The sequence below is a fragment of the Podarcis melisellensis genome (genome assembly GCF_964234715.1).
Source record: "Podarcis melisellensis genome assembly, chromosome: 10".
Classification (NCBI taxonomy): domain Eukaryota; kingdom Metazoa; phylum Chordata; class Lepidosauria; order Squamata; family Lacertidae; genus Podarcis; species Podarcis melisellensis.
This window is the reverse complement of record NC_138542.1, coordinates 49,174,482-49,199,706: the sequence shown is the minus strand read 5'-3', so window position 1 is coordinate 49,199,706 and position 25,225 is coordinate 49,174,482. Positions and strand designations below refer to the sequence as shown.

The window sequence follows — 25,225 nt, the reverse complement described above, 5'->3', positions numbered from 1 at the left end:
TTCAAGCTTTTCTGGCTGGAAGACAGAACAAAATGGAAAATAACAGGCCCTGCGTTTCAATGTGCATCTTCTAGTATTCTCTTCTTAAGGTTACCTTTAAACAAAAAAACATGTGTCAACCCTGCTCCCCTCCGTCAATTTAAGGAACTGAAATTCTGCCAAACTTTTGAGGTATGTCATTCCGGGATCTATGTGCTTTGCCAATATCTTTATGAGAACTCTTAACTATCAGTCAATGAAGTAATCGTCTCTTCTTGAGATCATTTTATTCCGTAAGTACCTTATTTCAAGACACTGCTTTATGAAACAGCTCTAATATTCCAGGCTCATTGCCTTCTTCAGGCAGAGGAACAACCCGAGTGACCAATCAACCCATCTTTTCAAGGTATCAACTGAACTAAGCAACCTTCTGGTACAGTAGTTAATTGCAATGACCCAAATAATCTAATACAAAACCTGAGTGATGTGAGCTGGTCACTAGGGTGCTACTAGGGTGTTACTAAGCCAGTGTCCATAAAACCCATATTCCTTATTCCTATGAGAACAAAGGGGGAAAGCAGGTCAGAAACAACACTGTGAAGGCATAACACAGTTAGGCTGGTGAACAGGAAAACAGCTTGGTGCAATTAACAAGATTAAAGAGGGATTTAAAATCAGGAGAGAGAGAGCGCAACGGGCAAGATTGATCTTTACAGGATTAAAGCCAGAATCCAACTAAGAGTCCAGTGGTCCTGAGATCAACATCACATAATGGGATTAAATCGAGAGCTGCTTTGTTTTTTGTATCTGAATGCACAGCATCTGCACTACCACCACTGTAGTTAAACAGCAAAAGAGTTCCACGGTGACAAGGCGGGATTTGTGACATAACACGGCCAAGTACAGGCACACTCCTGCGGAAAAAGGATATGAAACAAGTTCACAGAAATCAGTGACATGGCACATCATGATCTGGCCAAACATCTAAAAACGCAGTAGGCTTACCAAGGCCAGACAGTCATGGCAAATTTGACAGGATTTCCTCATAATGAATGGGAGAGTGGAAGGCATCCACAGCTGAAACTGCATGGATACTAATAGCATCTACTGACTATTTTTTTTAAAAAAAATATCATATAAATGGCATATCGGACGGTTGTCCTTTATTTCATAAAAAGATTTCCAACACATTCTCGAAGTTCCCGCATTCAGTTTTTGAAAAATGAAAGGGCTGTATCTAACATTAGTCTTACACAGAATGGACCCGCTGAAATTAATGAGCATGGTGACCTTAAGTCCTTACACTATGTTTACTCTGAATAGCACTAATAGATAGTGACCAGTGTGCATACTAATATCAATATATGCCTCTAATGTGCCTAGCAATGGAAAAAACAAAAACAAAACCAGTCAGTTTCCTCTTTAACTTTTCCCCAGAGTGGAAACCAGTAATCTGAACAGGTATCTGAGAGCAGCAAAGATGGGGAAGGAAGAGAATATGAAGTTAATGAATGTTCCTATCACAAATACTTTCTCTTTTTAAAAAAATAATAATTGTTATGCAAATAAATTATTCTGCATTCACTCAAGGCTAGTAGGCACAGGGGGACAAAGTATATGTTCTCAAAGCACTAGATTAATGCCCCCACCTCCCCATTCAAGACAACTTTGGACATAGCAAAGGCAATGGCTCTCATGAAAGCATAAAAAATGAGCTTAAGTCATTGCAGGGGTGGCTTCTAACAGGATGGACAGTAGGGGAAGCCTGCAATATGTAACAGCATCTTTGTCAGACAGCATTGTCAAGCAGAAGCCAGAAGGAGCAAGGCTGCAGTCCATTCCCTTGAAAGATTGGGAAGTGTCATAGCTCAATGGCATAGAACATGTTTTAATTGCAGAGTTCCAGGTTCAATCCCCGTGATCTCAAGATAGGGCTGTCTGAAACCCTGAGGAGCAATTTCCACTCAGCGTGGATAATATCAAACAAGATGGTCTGACGCAATTTAGGACAGCTTCCTATGACCCAAGTTCAGAGCTCCCTGCAGTTGGGCCTCTTCTAGCTTGCAGGTAAAAGGAGTTGAGGAGAGGAGTAAAAGTATCATGAATGGGTGGTGTGTGAGTAGAAACTGTGGCAAAATGGTAGAAAGACCATGTAAAAGAACCTGCTTCACTTGCAAACTAATTATTAAAAACATCCGACGTTACATAGTTTATCCACTTTACCCTAGTAATAACTTATCTTGGCTTGAGAGGTATGAACAATAAAACTCTTCCTTTGCTACAAAATGGTTTTCCTCTGTTTTTTCAGTATTCAGTATATACTAGGAATAGATGATTGTCCATCCTTACTCTGAAAGGTCTATTAAACCATTTTCTTTCAAATAAAACACTTCTGTTGTGAATTTCACTTGGCAACAGAAATACAGGGAAATATATGCATCCTTACCTGACCAACTAGGATACCATGTCGCAACAAATATCCATACCGTACTATATTTTCAGAGCTAGAGTACCCTAAACACAGCCTGTGCAAAGTTCAAAGTCACAGATGGCTACATGCTGCACTCTGTTTAACTCTCCCTGTAATCATCATTCATTTTACTAATGGTACTTTCTGCAGAAGGGCAAATGAAACAGCACCGTGAGTAAGATGTTGCTAAGACCCAGTTTGGCAGACTTCGTTTTCCAGTCCCCTGGGGGGTGGTGTTGATGAGCTCAGAGACTAAGGGGAGTGAGAAAGAAAATATTGTAGGCAGTCCAAAGATGTTCAGAACTGAGCTTGCCTCACATACAAGATACTGTAAATGAAAAGGTTACAGCAGAGCAAAGCAGATACTCCTGGAATATGTTTTCACTATCCTTCTTTAAAGACCAAAACAGCACATCTAAGCCAAAGCTACATTTCACAGAGCACCAATGAAAGAAATTATTATAACTGATGAACGTGCATGTGAAAGGAAAAACTGGAAAAGTTTGCACAAAGATTTATTTGCTTGTTCAAAAACTGGGAGGAAAATAAATTGTTACACCAGAATTACATTTTTAACTTCCCCTTCCTTTATGGGGCTCAGGGCAACGTACATGATCAATACCGCTTTCTATTCTCATAACAACCCTGTGAGGTACAGTAAGCTGAAAGAGGTTTCGGAACTACCAGTAAGTACAGATTTGAACTTTGTCCAATATTTTCTGCAGCAGTCTTCCTAGTCCAATGTTATCTACATCACACAGGACTATACATTTGGAGTGTTTATTCAAAATGTTGGTTGTGTTTACTGGCCCAGAGATGGAAAGAAGATAAAGTTCCTACCAGAGAATGGCAGATGAAGTCAATGGACTATGCTGAAATGGCTAAAATGACTGGAAGAGTCAGAAATCAGGGAGACCAAAATTTTAATAAGGAATAGGGGAAATTTACAACTTATCTTAAAGACCATTGTAAACAGTTAAAATTGTTAGTAGGATTGGAATATCACTTGTAGTTTAAGGTGGAATTCAGGACATAATGGAAGAGGTAAAAGATTTGGATTATCATAAAAGATGCAGGAGGAAATGATTAATAATAGGACCCACAAAGGGGAGGATGGAAGTTCAGGAGATTCCTTGGAATCTTGTTTCTTATTATTTATGTTTGATATTTCTCTGTAAAATTTTAATTTGAAAAACCAAATAAATAAATTTAATAAGAACAAAATGCTAGTTGTGATTGGCAGAATTTATTTATTTATTTATTTACTTATTTTGAACCCAACAACAACCCTATGCACACCATAGTTATCGTACTGAGACTGTAGACACAATGATACATTCTACAGAGGCATAATGGTCTCCATGGTATGCAGGTATTACATGTGTATCTAAGCAATTGCTGGAAAAATGAAGGGGACCTAGTGGGTGATATCCAACATTAGTCATATCCAGAGTAGACCCAATGAAATCAAATGACTTATGTACATCAATTTTAACAGGCCTATTCTGAACATGACAAACACTGGATATCACTCAATGTCTGAAAGCATCCTTACATTACAGGAAGAGTGAGCTGATGTCTCACCATCCTTTAACAACTGGCCATGCTGGCTATCTTCCTTTTTTCTTTAAGCAATCCTTTTTTGCCTCTGTTACTGCTTAATGCTTGCACTAACAAAGCAATCATATTAGTAGACGTTGAATTCTGCTGTAGGCATGGCCTTAATGTACCAGTAGGACTGGTACTCTCTTTCACTGTCAATTTGGAGAAGCTACTACCTCCATTATAATAGAAGACAGGGCAGCCAGCAGCAGTGGACTGAAAGACGCTGATGCCTGAGGTGCTGTAGGAAAGGTCATCTGTATTCTCTCATTTGGGCTTACCTGTGGATACCTAGCCAGTCCTAAGGACGCATGGGTCCTTGAAGTCTCCATTTTTGTACCACTTCATAATCATGAATGGCTTCGAGACAGAAACTTGGGAAACTGATTAAGCACCCAGCAACATAGTCAGTGGATAGTCAGATACTGATCTGTGTTAACAGGTGTCAGAAATTTGTAAAGCAAGAGAACCTCAAAATGGGAAACATGGATTCTGCATGTCTGATTTTGGCAGCAGGAACAAGATTCATCTGAATGCTCCTCTCCTAAGTAGATAAGCCATGTGATCATTGTTAGAGGTAACTTTGTGCCAATAAGGTAGCTGCAAGAAAACAGAGCAGAACCATGTTTGTTCCACCCATCAAGGGAAAAAGGGGGAGATTTTCCCTTTATGGGAAGCGGGATCAAATCTCTAAAGTTTCCAGGTGCCCTGCACAGCTGTAGAACCTTTCTGTGTGACAGCACAGAAAAGATGAATAAGTATCTTTTCAAAAGGACTAGGTACCTAACATGGCAGATGGCTGGTTAGGATTCAACACAATGGACCTAGTTCCAGAAAGGATCCTTGAGTTCAAACAAGAACCCTAGCTGTTCACCAGAATGCTGGTGATTCGAGCCCACCCAGGGGTGGTTGTGGGTGGGATTTCTTTACAAGTGGAAATTTACTTCTAAAACTAAGAAGTTTGAAAGCCAGTTTGCAATATGATATTGGGATTTACTGTTCAAAGAAATCACCATCAAACTTTCCAATGGCCTACGCAAGCAGTTCTTTGCATCCTTTGCTACCCAGACAGGTAGCTCAGCATTGAAGTACAGGCAGACAGTATAAGTCAGCCTGGTGTCAGGCGCTAACAATAGAGAACTAGTATCACTAGTGTCATGCAACACAACTGAAGCCACCAACAAAAGACAAAATGTAGAGATAAGATGGATCACAGGTCTGATTCCTCATTATTGGATTATTGAAATTGCACCATCAATACATGTGACACTTTACAGAACACTATAAAGCAAAGCCAGACTTTTTTGTGCCCAAATAAAGTTACAGGCAGTGTGGTAAAGACTGGTATTGTTCTCCACTTCTACTCATAATGAGCTTCACACGTTCTGACAACTACTACATAAATATGGAGAATCTCAACTACTATATTAACAATAGCAAATTTCTAGCCCTCATAGTTGCAGTCATGTATACAGCAAACTAATAGGATGAGAGTTTCCTGGTGCAGTGCCTAAAACTGCATAAATTAGCAGTTTTTTAGGTTTTTGCATCAGGGTGATTGATAAGCATGAAGTCTACAAATCAAGTTCCACTTAAAGGCAAAGGAGAAGTGGTTAGTAAAACAAAAAACTGGCAACCCAAGCAGCCAATGGCTGAAATATATCTAGGAAAAGTTTCACTATCTTATGTTTCTACAACTCAAGCCTGAAGCCTCTACCTGAGGCCTCCAGTTCCTTTCTTGCTCTGCTCCTCCCACTGCACCTTGCAAAAAAAGGGGGGTGAGGTAAAGTTCTACAAACCCAAATGCTGAGTTCTGAATCAATTATAGAAGTTGGAAACATTTACACTGGCATGCATCACATTCATTGACACTATGCTTTTTTGTGATTCCAGAATTTATTTGGATCCAGAAACCAGGCTTCCGTTCAGATTCTACTCTGCTTAGTGCCTTTCAGTTTCTTTGCTTTAAATGTCTGTGCAATCTCTTTGAAAACCTTTATATCTATGTGTAATTTTTACTTCAATACCAATACCAAGACTCAGAAGTTCTATGACTACTTATAACAAGCTAAACAATGCTTAACATGTTTCACAAGGGGGAAATTACACACCGCATAATTAATTTTGAAAGCAGCATAACTTCCATGATACAAAATTTAGATTGCCGCACTGAAATAATGACCAAGTTTGGAGAACAGGGTATTCCCCACTCAGCTTGTTTTGAAAAACAAGAGCAGATCGCATTGAATTATCTATTTATAACTTAACCATCTACCCTAACAAATCAAGTCTGCCTATGTAATTCAGCATCAACTAACTGAAGAAAGGTTGCACATTTGTGTGTTCCATTCTGGTAATTCTATCACTGTAGACAAGGTGTCCTTGCATCCAGCCTCTGACCACATGCACAACAACTACTGCAATTTACCTCTGATTACTTCCTCCTTGGCTAGAATTCAATCATTATCTACATTTCAGTTGCCAAATCCCCTTCTTTGCTAGTAGCACCCACCAGTCACACCAAAATACCCACTGCTTGACACCTATGGAGAAAATAAAATTGTCTCTCCTACCTACAGGTGCCAGAATATGGCAGTTCGTAAAGTTCCTGCTCATTCACTCTTGCTCTCTCCACCAAAAGCACTGTGCTCAACAATAATTTAATTACACATCTCCATATTTTTAAATAGGGGCCAACTAATACCTGGCATATGGAGGGGCTGAAAAAAAAGAGAGCAAAGCCCAAAAGAGGAGTCTGCACAAGGTTGAACAGAATATTCAGCTTTCCACTCCTTATATGTGCAAAGCGTGTAAGCTCTCACACAGATCTCTACTCACCCAGAGGTACATCATGTCAGTCTGGGCAATTCCAACCCAGCAGTTGATGGGAGCGGATCCCAGGGAGGCGTCAACAAAGTGTGGTCACCAAGGTGCTTTTGGGTAGGTGGGTGGAGGATGGGAGAAGAATCAAAATAGGTCAGTTAAAAGCTCTCCCCCTCCTGCTTTACTTGGTTCTCCTGCTTACGTTTTTCCCTCCCTCTCTCTGGGAGTTCCCAGCCCTGTGTGTCTGTCTGTACTGGTGTGTATACAGCTCACACTCTGCATTTGCCTCTGGGGAATTTCGCTCTTGTCATACTGCTTCTAAAAACACAATCGCTGCTGCTTCAGATTCTTGAAAAAGGCAAGGCAGGGTGGGGTCAGCAGTAAACACAAGCCAGGTCCTAATGCTGGAGTGCAATTACTTTAAAAGAAAGCTTCTTTTGAGGTGAATGAAAACCTCACTCTCTTAGGTCAGTAGAAGCTAAATCTTCTCTCCAGCACTTTTAAAGCCCAGCTCCCTATACAGGAATTATAAAGTAACCCAGAGCACACGGCCCAGTCTGCTGGTGTTGCTACACCCTAGCTGAGCCTACCCCAGTCCACAACAGTAGTCACCACAGAAAAGCTATTTAATTCACTACTGATATGTATTTGTGAATTTGCTACTCACCTGGTTAAAGCACAGAACAAACCACAAGAGTCTTAGAGCTAAGAGGATAGTCTGTGCAATCTGCCCTAGAGCTACCAAGGGAGATGGACGGGGAAAACATTGTGGCGCGATGAGAGGAGAATACAAAAGACAAACAAAAGGTTGCGTTTTGCTTTAGAAATTACTCTGTGGTAAAAGGTTTTCAGCCTTCCAAAAAGAAAAGAAAGTAAGTACCAGGGCTGGCTTTTAATTCTAAGGAGAACACCAGATTCCAAATGCCCTGGGATCTTCTCTGCTTAGAAGTAGTTGAGGAGAGCTGCCTCTTGCAGTGTGCGCTCACGTCTTAATCCACAGTTTCAACAGGATTATCGGAAGTGAGCCATAAAAGGAGACACTCATTCTTGAGGTGTACAGCAGGACCAGGAAGACAAGATTCAACAGGCCCTTTGGTAGCACACTGTTTCCATCCCATCCCCAGTGCCCAAAGGACAAGTGTCACCTCATCTCACTAATTCCATTTCAAACTACTGCTCCAGAAAACAGGAGAAACAGGTTTGCTTCCCTCCTCAGAGGGAGACATACTTTTGATTGCAAGGCCCCAGATAGCAAATATGCACAATCTAACAAATCCTGTTCAAACCTTGGCCTCCTATCTGCAATTTCTGCTCCATTTCGCTGCATTTTATAAAATGCAAAACAGCAATGGGTTAGTGTGTTAACCAGAAAGTTGGCAGTTCAAGCCCACCCAGGGATGGCTTGAACTTACTTTATTCAAAAGGTTTTTGGGCTCAGCAGGAAGGAAGGACATTAGCTGGTCTCTAAACTGTATAAAATATTATGCCGGGTGGACATGGGCTGCGACTTATGTGAGAGTCAGGCTGGCAAATTTCTATTGAAGAGGCAGACTGGCAGCCCTGTGGGGAAATACCCCTTCAAATCAGTTTCAGCCTTGATAAAGGAAAAGCTATTGAAGGGTGTTGCACAATGTTGGATTCACATTAGCCCATGTGGTGGACTTGTGATAAAGTGGTCACATTATGGGAGGAAGTATTCCAATGTAATCTCCAATATAATCTGACCTAATGTCTTTGGAAAGGGTAGGTGGGTGGGCTTGTTCTAATAGTTGTTTTGTGGTACATGAACATGTTTTAAGAAGAACTCTGAATGCGCTCTTAAACTTGCTTTTCAGTTTCCTTCAAAGTAGGGCTGCAATCTAGAAATCTGATGCTGAGCCTCAGATATAAGGATATATTAATCATAGAATTGTAGAGTTGGAAGGGACCACAAGGGTCATCTAGTCCAACCCCTTGCAATACAGAAATCTTTTGCCCAATGTTGGGCTCAAATCCACAGCCCCAAGATTAAGAGTCTCATGCTGTACCAACTGAGCTATTCCAGTGTCACTCATCAGAAAGATAGTAGAGATAACACCATGTATTCATCAAACAGTTCTGGTTTTATAGTCCTCATAATTAGAAAAGACATCCTGGAACAAAACAAAACTGAGAAGAAAATCAAGAAACGCTAAGCCAACAAGTAAGGAAAGTGCTGTAACACACAAGATCTCGCTTTTTCTTGTAAAAGTAGTATCAACCTGATGGGACTGAAGCAATCCTTCATATTTTTTTGCATAGACTAAGGTTGAAAGCAGGTAGTATTCCCCCAAACATCATTTGGCATAAGTTAACCCCACCCCCAAAATATATCATATTAAATTGCATAGATATTCTTGCTAGTAGGTGCACGCTCTTTGATCAGCATTGATGGTGAGTATTTGCATTAGCAGCTTACTGAGCATAAAAGGGAAACCTTCACTTACAAAGGAAGGGTGTGTGTGTGTGTGTGTGTGTGTGTGTGTGTGTGTGTGTGTGTGTTTGCCTAAAGCACCCTGAAACATCCTTCCTTTGTCAGACATGACCTGGAATTTCCACAATGCCTCCTTTAATATATACTACACGGTCTTAACATGTAGCAGGAACAATGCCACAGGGGACGTGCCCCAATGTATGGCGCTTTGAAAAGTTGAGCATCGGGCTGCCAAACTGCTAATTTCTTCCCTCCCCATCACTGATGGGGGAAGGGGGAAAGAAGGGTGGAGTTTGCAAGTGAGGCCAGCAAACAGAGCTTCTCCACTTCGCTGCTAATGTTTGCAAAATGCAGCAGCTTGGTGGAAGCAAGAGCAGTGATGTGGAGAAATCCCACCCATGGCTATCACTTGCAAACACTGAGTCCAAGCAGTCCAATGTAGCCTAGTGCAACGGTCACTCTATCTTTGCAAGGGGACTGCCTTAAAACACTTTTCAAAAGCACTGTTTGAAGCAGCTAGAACTTCTATTGTGAGGGGGTAGAGGGAGGCACTTCTGTCCACCCGCAGGAGAACAGTGTGAGCTGCTTCAAACAGTAGTTTTGAGCAGGATATAATTGCTGCTCATCAGTAGATGAGCAGCGATTAAATTCTGCTGCCTAGATTATGAACCATTAAGAGAAGTATGCTGCTGCTTCCTATTCACTTATAAAAATACAATCATTGGTACTGTTATTCCAACTAAATTTAGACCTGCACTAGGGTATGAACATACTGGCAACAACCGAATTATGTGCATCCAATTGGCAGCACCATCCGCACACAAGAGGAAGCAGGTTTGAGGGGACCTCAAGGTCTTTCATAAGAGGAACATAAGAGACCTTGAGGTTCCCTCAAATCTGCTTCCTCTTGCACACAGATGGTGCTGCCTCGGCCACATAAGGATCTACAGTCAAGAGAACTGAGTTTGCTCTATGTATGAAGGGTATGAGGATTATACTGTTGCAGTGGCGTAGCGTGGGTTGTCAGCACCCGGGGCAAGGCAAGTAATTTGCACCCCCTAACCCGTGGATTTGCGCCCCCTAACCCGTGGAGCCAGGTAGGGGCAGAGAGCTGCGAGTGCGAGCGCACCCCCCCAGATGTTGCGCCCGGTGCGGCGGCCCGCCCTGCACCCCCCACGCTACGCCACTGTACTGTTGCACCGCTCCTCACACCTTGCCTCTCTATCCTCCACCCCACAATGGGTGTATGTGTGCAAGCAACAGAGAAATGAGTAACAAAGCTGTATATTTTAAAATTTTGTTTCAAGACACGCACATCCCCACGTGCTTTTCTGAGCTTGGGCCCAAAGCTTAAATCTAGATGTCCTCTTAAACTAGTTTGTATCAAAGTTTATTCACAATTGGGGGGAGGGGGCAACATTGCAGACTTTTGGCCTCTGTGGAAAAAAAATGTACATCTGGCACCGAACAAGTGACAAAGCCCTGCGCCATCTGTAACGTAAATAAAAGCAAACAAAGCAACTACATTTGCAAAAATATATGCATGATTATTATTATTTTTTTTTAAAAAAAGGTTCCTTCATCTTTGAAGATTAATGTCTTTCTATGAGGGAAGTTTCCAGCAAATCTTTCACGGAAGAAAAATTAATCCCACTGATAAGAATATGGCCATACAACGGTAAATACACTAGAAGACACAGATAAATAGTGTTACATGTTATAGAGGACAATCTGATAAACCAAAGCAGACTTCATAAATGTTGGGAGAGATGTAAAAAAGTATCCATTTTAGATTTTGCTAGCAATCAGAGTAGCTTGGATTGTAAGTGTAACAAATTTCAGCTTGATAAATGAGTAAGTCAGTGAAGCCAAGTGCCTTATATAACAAAACCTCTAACCATGCTGCTTCCACAACCTTTGTCATAAGTTCATCCTGTTTCCACTTTTATTCCACAACTGCATCGATTGTGAAATGATCTCCAACATGCTACAGCATCCATTACAACCCCTGAATTTAACCTACTTCACTCTGGACGGAGGGGCTACAATGTACACCATCCTGCGTTGCTTGAAGGAAAAGCAGGATGTAAATCTAATGCATAATTAAAAATCAGCTTCTGAACCATCTTGGTTGATGGTATACAAAATCTATTGTTTTTGTTTACTGACACTATGCTTTATAAGTGTCAGGGGTCAGGGATAGCCCTGCCCATTGGGCAGAGTGAAGCAGCCACCTCAGGCAGCAGATTTTGAGTGTCATGAAAAAGCAGCAAATAGCTAGCTAGCTAGCTGCTGCTGTTGTTGTTGTTGTTGTTGTTGTTGTTGTTGTTGTTGTTGTTGTTGTTGTTGTTGTTGTTGTTGTTGTTACTACTACATTTTCACTGCCAGGCACAGGTGTTTGTGATATTTTTCTGCCTCAGATGCCAAAATAGCTTGGCTGGCAGTGCATATTGTGTACATTGGTTTCAAGGTGCGTATCATTTGTTATTCTGCCTCAGGCACCAAAATACCTTGGGCCAGCCTTGCTAGCAATCATGTTGTCATTTAGAAGGAAACACAACCCTCTCCTTTTTCTGCCTCAAATCTGATACAGTGGTACCTTGGGTTACAAACACCTAAGGTTACAAACACTTCGGGTTACAAACTCCACTAACTCGGAAGTAATACCTCGGGTTAAGAACTTTGCCCCAGGATGAGACCAGAAATCGTGTGGCGGCAGCACGGCAGCAGCGGGAGGCCCCATTAGCTAAAGTGGTACCTCAGGTTAAGAACAGTTTCAGGTTAAGAACAGACCTCCGGAATGAATTAAGTTCGTAACCCGAGGTACCACTGTATTAGCATTATAAGAGTAGAGGACAACTTTTCATTCCTGGCTGATTCCATTTTCAACAGATTCTACATGTTCAGTCTACATTAGATTGAGTTATTGTCATTCTTTTTACTACACATAGCTTAGAATTAAGTGTTCTGTAAGGACCCTTATGAGCCTTGAACATGGAGGTGAAAGGAGGGAAGAATTATGTTCCAAAATTCATTTATCTAGTCTTCGCAATAGGTTACAGAAGTGTTGTAGAAATAAAGTGTCAGTTTATTTATGTTAGCAACCCTGCACAGGTTTAAAGTATGCATAATTCATCTATATAGTAACATCAAATTTATGTTATTTATTTATTTCACAACATTTATATACTGCTTGATTTTTTTTTAATTAAAAAAAATTCTCAAACTTAAATGGCATTTTACAGAGTGGCATAATAGTAAGAAAGACTGGTGCCTGAGGAAGAATTTGCACAGACCAAAGGGAGAGGAGAAACCCTTTAAAGAAAGGAATATATTTGCCTGCAAAGTTAAATTTCAAACAAACACAACAGGTATTTATCAAATACATAGAACAGTGAAGGTAGAAGTCTGAATTTTTACAATCAATATAATATATTCTTTTATTCAATGAAACGTGCAATTCTGCTCTTGAGAAAGGAAGAAAACAAATTTCAAATGACAAAATAAAAACACAAATCTTTAAAGGCATTGAACTGGTATGAGATTGCAGTATCATTTTTTGTTTGCCAGAAAGAAAAGAAAAGAAAAGAAAAGAGGAGAAGATTTACTACAGTCAAGCACTACAGAGAACTGTTCAACTTCTAAACAATTAGGTTTATAGGGCAAGATATAGGGAAAGAGCTGTGCTAGCATTAATTAAAAGTAACACAGGTATCCACTAGATACTCATGACACTTGCACAACCACATTCCAACAGCGTAAGTGAAATAGAAGCACTACTTGCAGAAGGGGGTTATATTTTCCAAGTCACAACACATTGATGTTTCAAGTGTTGAGAAACCGAGATATTTTCACAACAGAAATGCTACTTTGATGAAAGATATCCATATCACTCGTTATGAGCAAGGAATTGAACATTTAGCAAGCAAAAAACCTCAAAGGGGCTTTAAGATGTCTAGACTACACTATCTAAATGTAGAAGTTAAATGGCTCCTTTTAAGGCTTTGTAGAGAAGTAAAGACATGTGCCCCAAGCTCCTAAGCTGCTAATAGGGAAGAAAGATAAAAGGCTAGGAGATATAACCTGACAGTTACATTTTAGTTTCCCCGTTATAATTTTACAGCTGTCCTCACACACACACTTGTCAAAAAGCCACTCTACAAAGTAATGCAAGCGCAACCTAGGACTTTTTAGGCAACAGAAAGCAGTTCATCGCCATAAAGGGCCAGATACAGTTCAAACAGTTGAAAACCGTTAAGAACGAAAAAGCTATCTTCTGTGTGGGTGGTGGCAGTGACTAAAGTCACTTGTTTATGATTGGCTGTGTTCCTGAAAGGGAAGGTGGAAGACTGCACAGGTCACAAGACCCTCTTTGGTAAATAGCAAAATGGCATCTGCTCAGGTTTTCATTTAGGCTGTCAGATGATTCTGTTCCTTTTACCAAAGGCTTTGGGAGAAAGAGACTTTGACCTTGGTTAGAAAGAAAGCCGTTATCCTCTAATTACATCTTTTTTGCAGCACACAATCCAGCATGCAATTAATATTAGCCACAAAGGAAGAACTTTTCCAATGCCAGAAAATTAGTGCTTTAGACCACAGTCTATGGAATATAAACCCACCCATATCACCCTAACAAAATGTTTAATCTGCGGAGCAAAAAATGCATTCCAATTAAAAAGGAACAGCTGATACTTTAAATGAACACAAGTCTTCAACACAGACTTGAGCCATCTGCAATGGAAGAAGATTCCAGCTTCTGTTCCAATAAGAAGCTACCAAACTATTATTACTGCTCTACAGGTTGCTGCCAGAATAGTGGAAAAATCTGGGGAGTTTTTATTGTCTCATTCCTCCTCTGTATTCATCCTAGTGCTAGCAGGAAGGCTGAACTGCTACTCCTTACAGAAAAGCACGAGAATCCCACTGTATCCAGGAATTGTGAAAAGGGGACAGAGCAGAGACGATAAATTGCTCTTTTATGGGGAAAGATCTGGCTTCTCAAGTGTGAAGGAGGGCCACGTTAAGTCACTGAGTTTTCTAAGAAATTACAGTCAGAATAGAGGAGAAAGAACTTTACAATTTGCTGTCTTTCTCCAATTCCAACTATCTTGGCCTTACTAGGTGGCTCCAAGACAGGAAACTTTGTTGATTTTTTGTAAATCATTAGCTGCCCAGCACCCCTGAGATATGATGGGTGAGAAACAAACAGGAGTTGTAAATTTCTGTTGTTCTTGCTTTATAATGGAGTGCCATATGCTCTGCAGTGTGTGATGGTAATAGGGAATTTCTTCCCAATTCCTTCTATTTGCTTATCCAGCAGACTGACAGAGTCCATTGGTTGCAATTGTGTTAGCTCAACAAGCAAAAGCTGCTAAATCCTAACTGGGATGCTATGGCTGGCTAGAATATTTTAGATAAACTGAGATGGCATTCAGTGTGGGGATTCCCAGTTCCAAAGCCAGACAACTAAGCACAAAACTACCTTCGCAGCTAGAGGGACAGACGACATTGTCATCTTAGGATAGTGTTCTGTTCCTTATGGACCTGAACAACCCAGCGATAAAGCTGAGTATTAAAAAAAACCTTTTCCAAAGAGATGGATGAAACTGATTTAAAACAGCAAGTCTGGAGTGCGTGTGTTGTGCATACTGCAGAAGCTAAAGGAGAAAGAATGTTAAAAGAGTTGCATTCATTAAAAAAAAAAAATTACATGAACATTACCACAATTATTATTTCTATTTTCCTTGCTGTTTCTGTGTCTTTAGATTTCAAAAGTATTTTATATTTTACTGTCAACATTGCTATCTTTGGACCATATTCTCCTGTCTTATGAAGCACATACAATTTTTAAAAGCCAAGATTCAGAGGACTGGATATTTCCCTTGGATATTATATTAGACAAAGATAAGACAGGAGGCTACAGGACATCTGTCATGAAGACATCACTCTGTCCTCTCAGCTGCCAGGCACCTGGACAAACACATGTCAGCTACAAGATTCCTTCATTAATATAACTTTGTCATTTCCAATGGAAGACTGTAGGCTTACTCATCCCAAAGAGTATTACTGCTGCAATTTAGATTCAAACAACTGTTTTAAGATTGCCGGAAGACTTGTTTCAAAAACACTTTATGTTCTCCAACCTATTGTTCGTATGAATAGCACAACACTATGGGTTGGATCAAGGGAAGAGAGGGAGGAATACTTCCCGCATTACAGTCCCATATGCACCCTGTGAGGGTTGACGGACCCCCTGGAATGGCATAAGGTAGGACATGGGAGAACTGAAGCAGATCTGGGAAACTGGATTTGGAAGGGCTACTTTGCATGAACAGTAACACATTTCTATTCACAGAGATATCTCTAGATCAGTGGTTCCCACTGGCCATGCACCACCTAAGTATCCAAGTGAAGTGGGTATACTTGCATCCTTAATGTACAGAAAACGCAACTATACATGCAGCTATTGCAATAGAAACTAGTTTTGGCTTTCCTCAGATGCTGCCTAAAAGCACTAAAAAAAAATAAAAAAAATAAATCACCAGAACCGTTATGTGGTGTAATGGGGAGGATGAATATGTATTTAGGCAATGATAAATCCACAATAATGTTTCCAAGTCATCATCTCTACACAAGATACAGAAGAGCCTGTTGCACCTTTTCCTCTCATTTTAGGAAAGCAGCATTTTGTAATGTTTCACTATACAAGCATTTCCCCCTCATATTTCCCACAGGTAAGACTCATTTTACTCAATACTCCACCAAACCCCTACTCTTTCTTTCTGTATGAACTCAAAACACATTTATTAGGCTACCTAATTTTAGTGCCCATTCCGAAATTCAGCTGCTACCCTATCACACAGGGACGCGGGTGGCACTGTGGTCTAAACCACTGAGCCTAGGGCTTGCCAGTCACATCGGCGGTTCGAATCCCCGCGATGCGGTGAGCTCCCATTGCTTGGTCCCTGCTCCTGCCCACCTAGCAGTTCGAAAGCACGTCAAAGTGCAAGCAGATAAATAGGTACCACTCCACCGGGGAGGTAAACGGCGTTTCCATGCGCTGCTCTGGTTCGCCAGAAGCGGCTTAGTCATGCTGGCCACATGACCCGGAAGCTGTCTGTGGACAAACACCCTCGGCTTATAAAGCGATATGAGCACCACAACCCCAGAGTCATTCGCAACTGGATCTAATGGTCAGGAGTACCTTTACCTTTACCTTTACCCTATCACATAAGCAGCCACCCAACGTTATTAGCATATTCCTGCCCTCCACCAATAGCCAAGATATACTATTGCAGAGCAGAAATAACACTATTGTATTTACCACTGTGCACAATCCTTGTTTCCCCCCTCATGAATCCTTGTAGACGACTATTTTAGAACTGAGTCTGTTTCCAGTAGACCCTGTGCAGTTCCTGTGCAATGAGTGCCCTCTCATGGCAAAGAGTAGTCACAACCACAAATATTGCTCTGGACATGTGGAAAATAGAAGTCCATTCACAACAGAATGCATCTACACTTTTCCAAACGTTTAAGAGACATGGGATCAAGGTGCTTTCTTTTTACTTCCCAAAACGTAGGCCAGATAGGAACTAAGAGATTTTAAAACTGAAAACTCAGCCACTACTGTGCCCTTAATCAATTGCACAGTTCATGGTGTACCAATAAAACTGCTGGCACATTTGCAAAGCTAAGCAGGGTCCAGTATGGTTTCCTATTGGATGGGGGACTGTGTGTTGAGATTCCTGCATTTCAGGGGGTTGGATTTGATGACCATCGGGGTCCCTTCCAACTCTACAATTCTATGAATCTTTCTGTATCTAGAAATGTACAGTCATATGGAGAGTTCAATATGTTTTAGATTCTTGCAGTAAATGAAGGGTTTTCCAACCAAGTAAAAGGACCAATGTAGGAAGACAAAACAAGCATAAATGAACACTGGGAGCACAGGTTAAGCCTGAGGAGCCTGATTTATATCTACCTAAAATTTCCTAACTATTAAGAATACTAGATATGGACATCTGAACCAGAGACATGAAACTGGCAGTCTCTTTGTTTTCTTAAAAATATATATACAGTGGTACCTTGGGTTCTCGAACTTAATCCATTCTGGGACTCCCGAAACCATTCGAAAACCAAGGCATTCTGGGACTCCCGAAACCATTCGAAAACCAAGGCATGGCTTCCAATTGGCTGCAGGAGCTTCCTGCACTCAAGCGGAAGCCACGTTGGATGTTTGGCTTCTGAAAAACGTTCGCAAGCCGGAACACTTACTTCCAGGGTTGCAGCATCCGGGAGCCGATTTGTTCAACAACTAAGCCATTCGAGAACCAAAGTACCACTGTATTTCATTTATTAATTGCTTCTTTGAAGCGCCTTAAAGTAATTTCAGAATTCGATAAAACTTATATAGAACAATTTTAAATCCAATGCACATACAGTACCGACTCTTCTTGTGGAAGGCTGTAGAGTAGCTGATTTGCAGGTTCAAGGTTCAGTCCCTGGCATGTGCAGCTAGGGTTGGAAGCACTACCTGAGACCCTGGAGAGCTTCTGCCAGCATAGGCAGTTCTGAACTTGATGAACCAAGAATATGATCTGGTATAATGCTGCTTTCTATGGACCTATAAATTTGTTGTGTATCATGCATACATAAGGTTCCTCCACTAGAGGGTATTCAATTCGGTTAACAACAAAACGTCAAGAGGTATCACCTAGCAGAATTTGCAGTTTACAAGAATAAGCACCACATACAAAAATTGTAAGGCAATGCATGTGGCATGGACAGAACTAAATAAATCTGGAGAGCATCTGCCCAAGTTCTATTCTTGCCATTGCTAACCATTCATAGTGAGACTGAAGGTACCCTCTTTGCAAAAATGAGAAAGACAACTTTGAGATTTTAGCAAACTTCAGAGATAGAAAAGACACAGAAATGTGGTTACTCAAAAAGTTTTTAATACATCCTCCAATATAGAAATTCTCTAGCTTTTAAATCAAGTAGGGCCTTAAAACAAATTAAGCTATTGAAAATCAAGTTTCATATAGTTTCTCTTCCTAGGAAAATGTTTATAACCAACTACCTTGTACAGTACTAGTCATTTTAAAGTTCATGTGAATCAGTCATGAATACATACAACTCTCTGCTTAATATAACTGGAGACTTGAATTGTATTTTCATCTATTAAGAGTGCATTTTCAAACCACAATGAGAATTTAACTTTATTACACTTGGCCTTTTTGTTTACAAGTCAGAAGGGAACATTTTTTTCCTCCTCCAGGTAATGTTTATGGTAGTATTTCTGCAATACTATTCTAGATTGCAATGTCCCAAGGGCCATTACATGAGTGATTCTCAACCTGCTTGTCATCGTAAAAAATGTAGCCAATAACCTGCCTCTCAGAATGATTGTGAATATGCTGTTTTAGATATTTTGAAATTGGATGAAATTAGGATATTAGGATGGAAGGAAAATATGACTATGCGGAGAGAATGAAGTAGGCTGGTGAGACTGGATTTCATTTGAGTAGAAGAAACTACAGTAGGGAAGAAAACAGTGTTGCACAATTGCTACACTAATTGAGATCATTTGGTCTCTGGAAGTTATGGGTTGGGGACATTTAAAAGCCAGGCAGAAGTCAAGGGGCCTAACTATAAACTCTAATACAAAATAAATAAGCACCTTCAAAATAAACCAAAAGAAAAATAGCTGATGGCAGATAAAAAATGAAAAGGTGGTAGCCAGTTAAAACATAATTTAGTTCAGACTGAAATCCAGAGCAGCAGAGAAAAACCAATAATCTTAGTGGCTAAAAGCCTGTTTAAATAAAAGACATTTTTACAGTTTAAAATGCTGCACTTTATTGTGAGTGGCAAAATGTCATTATTAACTCACAGCCACCATTACAAATAGGAATGCCAAGTCATTTAAATATTTTTGAAATATTGTCAATGTTCCTCTTTTAACTTCTCTGAATGTGCAAACAAGGGAGTTTTTTTAAAGATAGATGATACATAGATGATAGATAGATGATACATAGATAGATGATACATAGATATATATAGATACTGTACATTACATCAATTTAAATTTGGAACTCCCTGACTATTGACATCAGGCTGACACCTTCCATTTGACTTTCTAGAGCTTTCGTAAGACATCCAGAATGTTCTATGTGCTTTACCTATTTTTTAGCTACCCTTGATTTTAATCATAATTGATTTTTTTTATAAACCTGCTTTTGCCAATTTTGGGGCATCTGGGAGCATGCCTGGAATTTTGAGGTGTGAAAGAGGCCAGTCACAAAATGGCTGTTGCCATGCATGTGATTTAACAAAAAATGGCTGCTACCTCCAAAAAGGCAGTAAAATGAATGAGATGGGAACATAAAACAGTTCAAAAATATTGGGGGGGGGTTGATCCTTTTCTTTTTTGGGGGGAGGGGGGACACTGTTAAGTATTGGTTGTTATGTTATCTGTTGCTGATGTGCTGCCATAGATTACAGCTGGAAAACAAAAGATAATCAAACCCAGGGATAATTTTGAATTACAGCAGCAGCCATGCAAAGATATGACTGGCTGGTTAGTAGTTCTATCTTATTTTGTTCACTATCTTTGTGGAATGGAAAGGATCAGAAATATAAGGGAAAATACACAGGAAATACATTAAAAACTTATCAGAGAAATAGTTGAACAATACTGGCCCAGACTAGTGTGATGTTGGAGGGTCAATGTAATCTACAGGCTTCTCTAAATTAGATGAGTTTGAGGACAGGATAGTAAGGTTTCTGCTGTTGCTCTTCCCTCCCCAAGCATCCTTGGAAACAATTCCTGCTGTTGGCCAATGTTAACACAATGTTCCTCTCAAACACCCCTCCCCAAAACAACTTCAGAACTATCAAGGGAAAGGTTGTATTAATAATGATGGTGCCTCTGCACTGGTTTGGTTCCCCCCAAAACAACTTTGAAACAATCCCTGCTGTAAGGCATACAGCAGAAACAAAAGGATTGCCATAACTTCCCCCTGCCCATGCAAAAGAAACCCCACCAATATTCAACTGAGGCCCTTGTCAACAGGCAACAAAACAAACACAGAAGCGATAAGAAGATCCCCACGTTTCTTCCCTCGCCACCCCCAATTCAAAAAAAATCTCAAGCAGCTGCCTGTCAACTTCCCAAATAGCCAGCAGGCAGCAAAACAAGTGATATGTGATTCCTGTGCTTCTTCCCTCACTTCAATTGACACATGTGGGTTGTTGCTGTTGTTGTTTTTTAAAAAAAGATCTCTCAAGTTGCTGCCTGACAACTGCTCCATGTAGCTGGCAGGCAGCAAAACAACAAGTAAGAGAAGCAAATGTGTGTGTTGAAAGACTAGAAAATAAGAGAAAAGCAGAAAAGCGGGAGAAACAACATCTCTTTATGACCCCACAGATTCCTATTGCCTGGCGTCCAAGCAACTCTTTTATCAACTGCATCTCTGACTCATTCAGTGGCTGAAAACTCTGACAGGTGGGAGCAGAGGCTCTGGCTCCTTTCCCAGATATTAACTTTGAAGGGTGCCTGCACATTTTGCTTCATAACTTTCTAGGAGGGCTAGAAAATTGCTTTTGAAAAAATGAAAGCTCCAAGTTCTGGGGTCCCTGGTGGTAACACAGCTGGAGGCCTTTTAAAAAAATTAATAAAATGGCCGTACAAACCTGACCAACAATGCATATAAAAGTTTTGTTCAAAATTAATTTACCTTAGGGGGAAATGTGGGCAGGTATGTTTCCCAAACCTATACTTGCACTTGAAAAAGCAAGTAAATCTGGTATGATATATGGTATTCCTGATAAGCTTCCTGCTGCGAAAGAAAGACAGGGAGCTCTGAAAAAACATAACTACCTTAATTCACATTTTCATCTAATACAGAGCTAATTTAAGATAACTCGGTCTGCTGCACTCCACCCACATGGTACAAGACCTAGTGATAGATTACATATGGCTATCTATATCCCATCAGATCTCTCCTGTGGCTACTGAGAACTTGCTATCATATTAGAAGCTCCCAATGAGATTAGTTAAAAGCTTTGAAACCTTGTTAATGAAAGCCAAGACTGAAATGAATCCACATAAGAGTCAAGTGAGACTAAATGCACCTCAAGGCCAGTCAACGTCGGACCCGTAAAAGACATGAAAAATATTTCTGTATAAAGTGGATCAACTTGGAAAGTGACATTTAAAAGTGAAGTTACTTCTGCAGAATGTAAGGCTGATACAGATAAAATGTCTCTGTTTTTATTGCGTGGTGTTGCTCTCAGCTCTTACGTTTTTAGCAGTTAAGAGAAGTTTTTAACTCTGCATACAACAAGGTGAATTTGAATGTAGTTACTAGCTTTTTAAATCGTGTCCTGTGTTGGATTCTGTTGTGGCATTTTTTATATTACATACGTTGTTACCTTTTATCATTGTAATTACAGCTATCATGCTTTCAGCTTCCATTGTACATTGTCCAGATAGCCAGGTTATAGGGTGATTAATAAAGAATAACAACAGGATATTAAAATAATATTAAAGGACCTGGGAGACTAGAACAAAACAGAAAAGTCCTTGCTCTCAATGAGGGGTATTAGGCAAGTCTCTCTAGTGAGAAAATTTCATAATCAGGGAGCCACCATCAAGAAGGCCCTCCCATTATTATTATTATTTATATTATTATTATTATTATTATTATTATTATTATTATTATTATTATTATTATTTCTATACCACTTTATGTTCTTCAGAAAAAAATCTCAAAAGTGGTTTTGAAACATCAAATACAACATTCCAAAATAAAACATTACATAAACTATTAATGAGAAAAAGCTAAAAAAAAACCAGAGCCTCCATGTTCAGAGGCATGAGACCTCTGTTTTCCATATGATGAGAGAAATGAGAGAAGAGAATCTCTATTCCCTACCCCTGTGTCTGGCAACAGCTGAAAACAGAATACTGGGAACAGATGGACTTTGGGTTTCATTCAGACAGACAGACAATTCTTAAGCTCTTATATACATCTGTTACTCAAGAGTTCCTATTGTTCTCTTACATAGCATTTACTACATAAGATTATTCAGTACATTTCTAAATAATTCTTAGGCTATCATAGTGAACACCTGGCATTTAACTATAATAATTTTCAACTTTCTTACTTGGAGTCACTCTTCACACACATTATTCATCAAACTACGGTTTTAACTACAAGTCTTCAGTTCTGCTTCTTGGATCATATACATGGAACAGACTCAGAATCCCCATGATATTGGGAAACCAGACATTTGCTTATGGTAGTAAGATTCCAGAACAGACTTCAAAAGTTGATATACTGTTTAAAGGTCTTCTATACAGTAAAACAGTAGTTGTTGGGGTTTTTTAACCATACCTTTTCAAATTACAATTTGTCAATCTGACTCCCAGAATTTGTCTGTTATAACATGGGGAGATACAGCTCCACTCAATATACAACAGCAACATTAATCAGAGTGACAATAAGATGCACTGGTTGTGGACACACTATTTTCAATAACTGGCTGTATCTGAGAGAACCTTTAATCAAGGAATTGTTCTTCTCCAAGTTACAACCATTCTTTGAATGAGTGAGTGAGTGAGTGAGTGAGTGAGTGAGTGAATGAATGAATCAATCTTTATTTGCGTTAGCCATCAGCCATAGCAATAAAACAACAATATGATATACAAAGAATAGAAATAAAAAGTCAATTATATAAAATACATTTTAGGGTTTTGAATCAATAGTCAAATAGTGGATCTTATTCTAATTGCCCCAGCTAAAAACCTTGCAACCTGTGCTGCCACCTCCTCATCTTGATCTGCCAAGAGAAAGGACACTGTGGCAGTGGTTGGGTGACCCGGAATGGACAATAAAAGATTATAACGGGTGTATAAGTTAACATCGTTAACACCCATACATGCGGTGAAGTCTCCTCCAATGATAAGCAGTGCTGCAGGATAAGAGGATTCGAGGAATTCTATATAGCTCTCTAATTCTGTCCAAATACATTCATCGTGGGTTTTTTTTGACAGGGGGTATATACACATTAATCAGCATTAGACAAGCTCTCCGTACTTTGACCATTCTTTCTGTTAATTACTACTCACTTGACTATGAATACACTCCTGCCACTAGAGTAATAATACCAGTCACTAAGTAGTTGTGCTTTGTCCCTCACCTACAAACTATATGATTTAGTTAGTATTTTAATGTCACATTTGTTGGAGTTTGGTAAAGATACTGCAGCATTTTTGCAGGAATAAACCATCTGGTAAGCCTGCTGGTTGAAAGGATTAATAAATTTTCAAGGTTTATTATTCAAGGCAAACCAAACCATTCTAATATAGGTTTTACATGGAGCTCACATGGAGCCAGGAAGTTAACACAAATACATTTTATCTCATACTGACTAAACTTGGAGAAGAAGCAGGAAGGAAGTGAAGCCTGAGTAAACAATCTATTTATCAACAGGTAGTTAAGGAGGAATCAGCAAGGAGTTAAATGATGTAGCTATTTAGCTGGGTAGATGGTTTTTTTTAAAGGAGAACAGGCTGCCTTTCTATCAACCCTCACTGGTTCAGGTAGTCTATTTCAAGTGTTGTGACTTTACTTTCAACAACACTGACACTTCCTTCACCATTTTTTAAAATCCTGTCCCCCATCTTTCACCATTCTTTTTTAATTTTTACCTTTTCCTACAGCCATGTGTCACATTTAGTCTCTATTCCCCTTTCCCTTTTCCATGCCATGATATACAGCCCTAAAATATAAGCCTGAGGGTTATGTGAAAAGCATCTAAAATTATTAGGAGTAAGTACTGGCAGAAAGCTCCAAGTTCTCTTATTTAAAATTTAAAAATACATTTTACATAGAAAAGCTAGTGTTATGGCAGCCATCAGTGAAAAGCCGGCATGAACTGCTTAACAAATGGGATTTTACTTCTGTGTCACCGTTGTCATCTTCCAGATGACTCAGAACAATAACGCAATAACTTTAAAGCTCCAGGGAGTCTCAGTGGCTAGCCACCTAGTGCTTCCAAGCTCTTGCTTCCCTTGCCTAGCTCCATCCTGCAGACATGCAAGAAAGCATTCCCATCATCATAGTGATGGGCATCACCATTTCCTGTCTTTATGTGCTGGTTATCTTAAGCTGTTGCCTTGGCAATGGCAGCAAATCACAATGACAGCAGCATTCTTTCCTATCATTTTCATAGGAATTGCTGGCATACAATCCTCAACATGGTATTCTTCCAGGTGGCCCTATAGGACATTCTTTGTTCATAGAAGCGCTATGAAGACTCAAGAGTGCCTCCTTCTGCTGCAGGGTCCAAATATTTCAGCTGTATGAACTCAGTGTCCTTTTTCTGGAGGTTAATCTGAAGTCCCATGCCTGGGATGGCCTCTAAGCCATTTGACATGTTTCAAGAGGTCTTCTCTGATACGACAGGCAGTATCAAAATCTATGTAAGCTAAGGCATACTCGGGGGGGGGGTACCAATCAATCACTGGAAAGTTGCTGTTGCACCTGAACAGCATCAGAGAGTCCCTTGGGTTAATCAAAGGCAGTCTTTCCACATTCTTGAGGTGTCAGGGGAATTTGTTGAATGCTATGCTCTGGGAATGTGAGGAACCGAGAGCCTCCTCCGAATTCAATGTGGAATCAAATCTCACAAGTCAATTCACAACTGAAAATCAATGCAGAATTGTTTGCTGCTATCCAGGTTGGGCACCAGCATATTTCATGGACAGGTTCACCTGAAATTCTTGCTGTTGCTGGACTAGAATACCTCGGGTTACATACGCTTCAGGTTACAGACTCCGCTAACCCAGAAATAGTGTTTCAGGTTAAGAACTTTGCTTCAAGATAAGA

The 25,225-nt window shown here is 40.0% G+C and overlaps 1 protein-coding gene and 1 long non-coding RNA gene across 21 annotated transcripts in view; one reads left to right on the top strand and one right to left on the bottom strand.

Annotated features, from left to right (window-relative positions):
• LOC309379365 overlaps positions 1 to 25,225 on the top strand; it is a 271,748-nt gene that overhangs the window by 101,416 nt on the left and 145,107 nt on the right. The window lies entirely within an intron of this gene.
• RBFOX2 (RNA binding fox-1 homolog 2) overlaps positions 1 to 25,225 on the bottom strand; it is a 174,028-nt gene that overhangs the window by 112,655 nt on the left and 36,148 nt on the right. The window contains exon 1 of one of the 20 annotated variants that reach the window (XM_081928368.1): positions 6,890 to 7,089. The exons of 18 other annotated variants lie outside the window; for them this stretch is intronic. In XM_081928368.1, the coding sequence (XP_081784494.1) occupies positions 6,890 to 6,904 (15 nt within the window). In that variant the 5' untranslated portion in view covers positions 6,905 to 7,089. Of the gene's footprint in view, positions 1 to 6,624; positions 6,647 to 6,889; positions 7,090 to 25,225 lie in introns of those variants that run through there. One more of the 20 variants, XM_081928369.1, reaches the window with a different exon arrangement.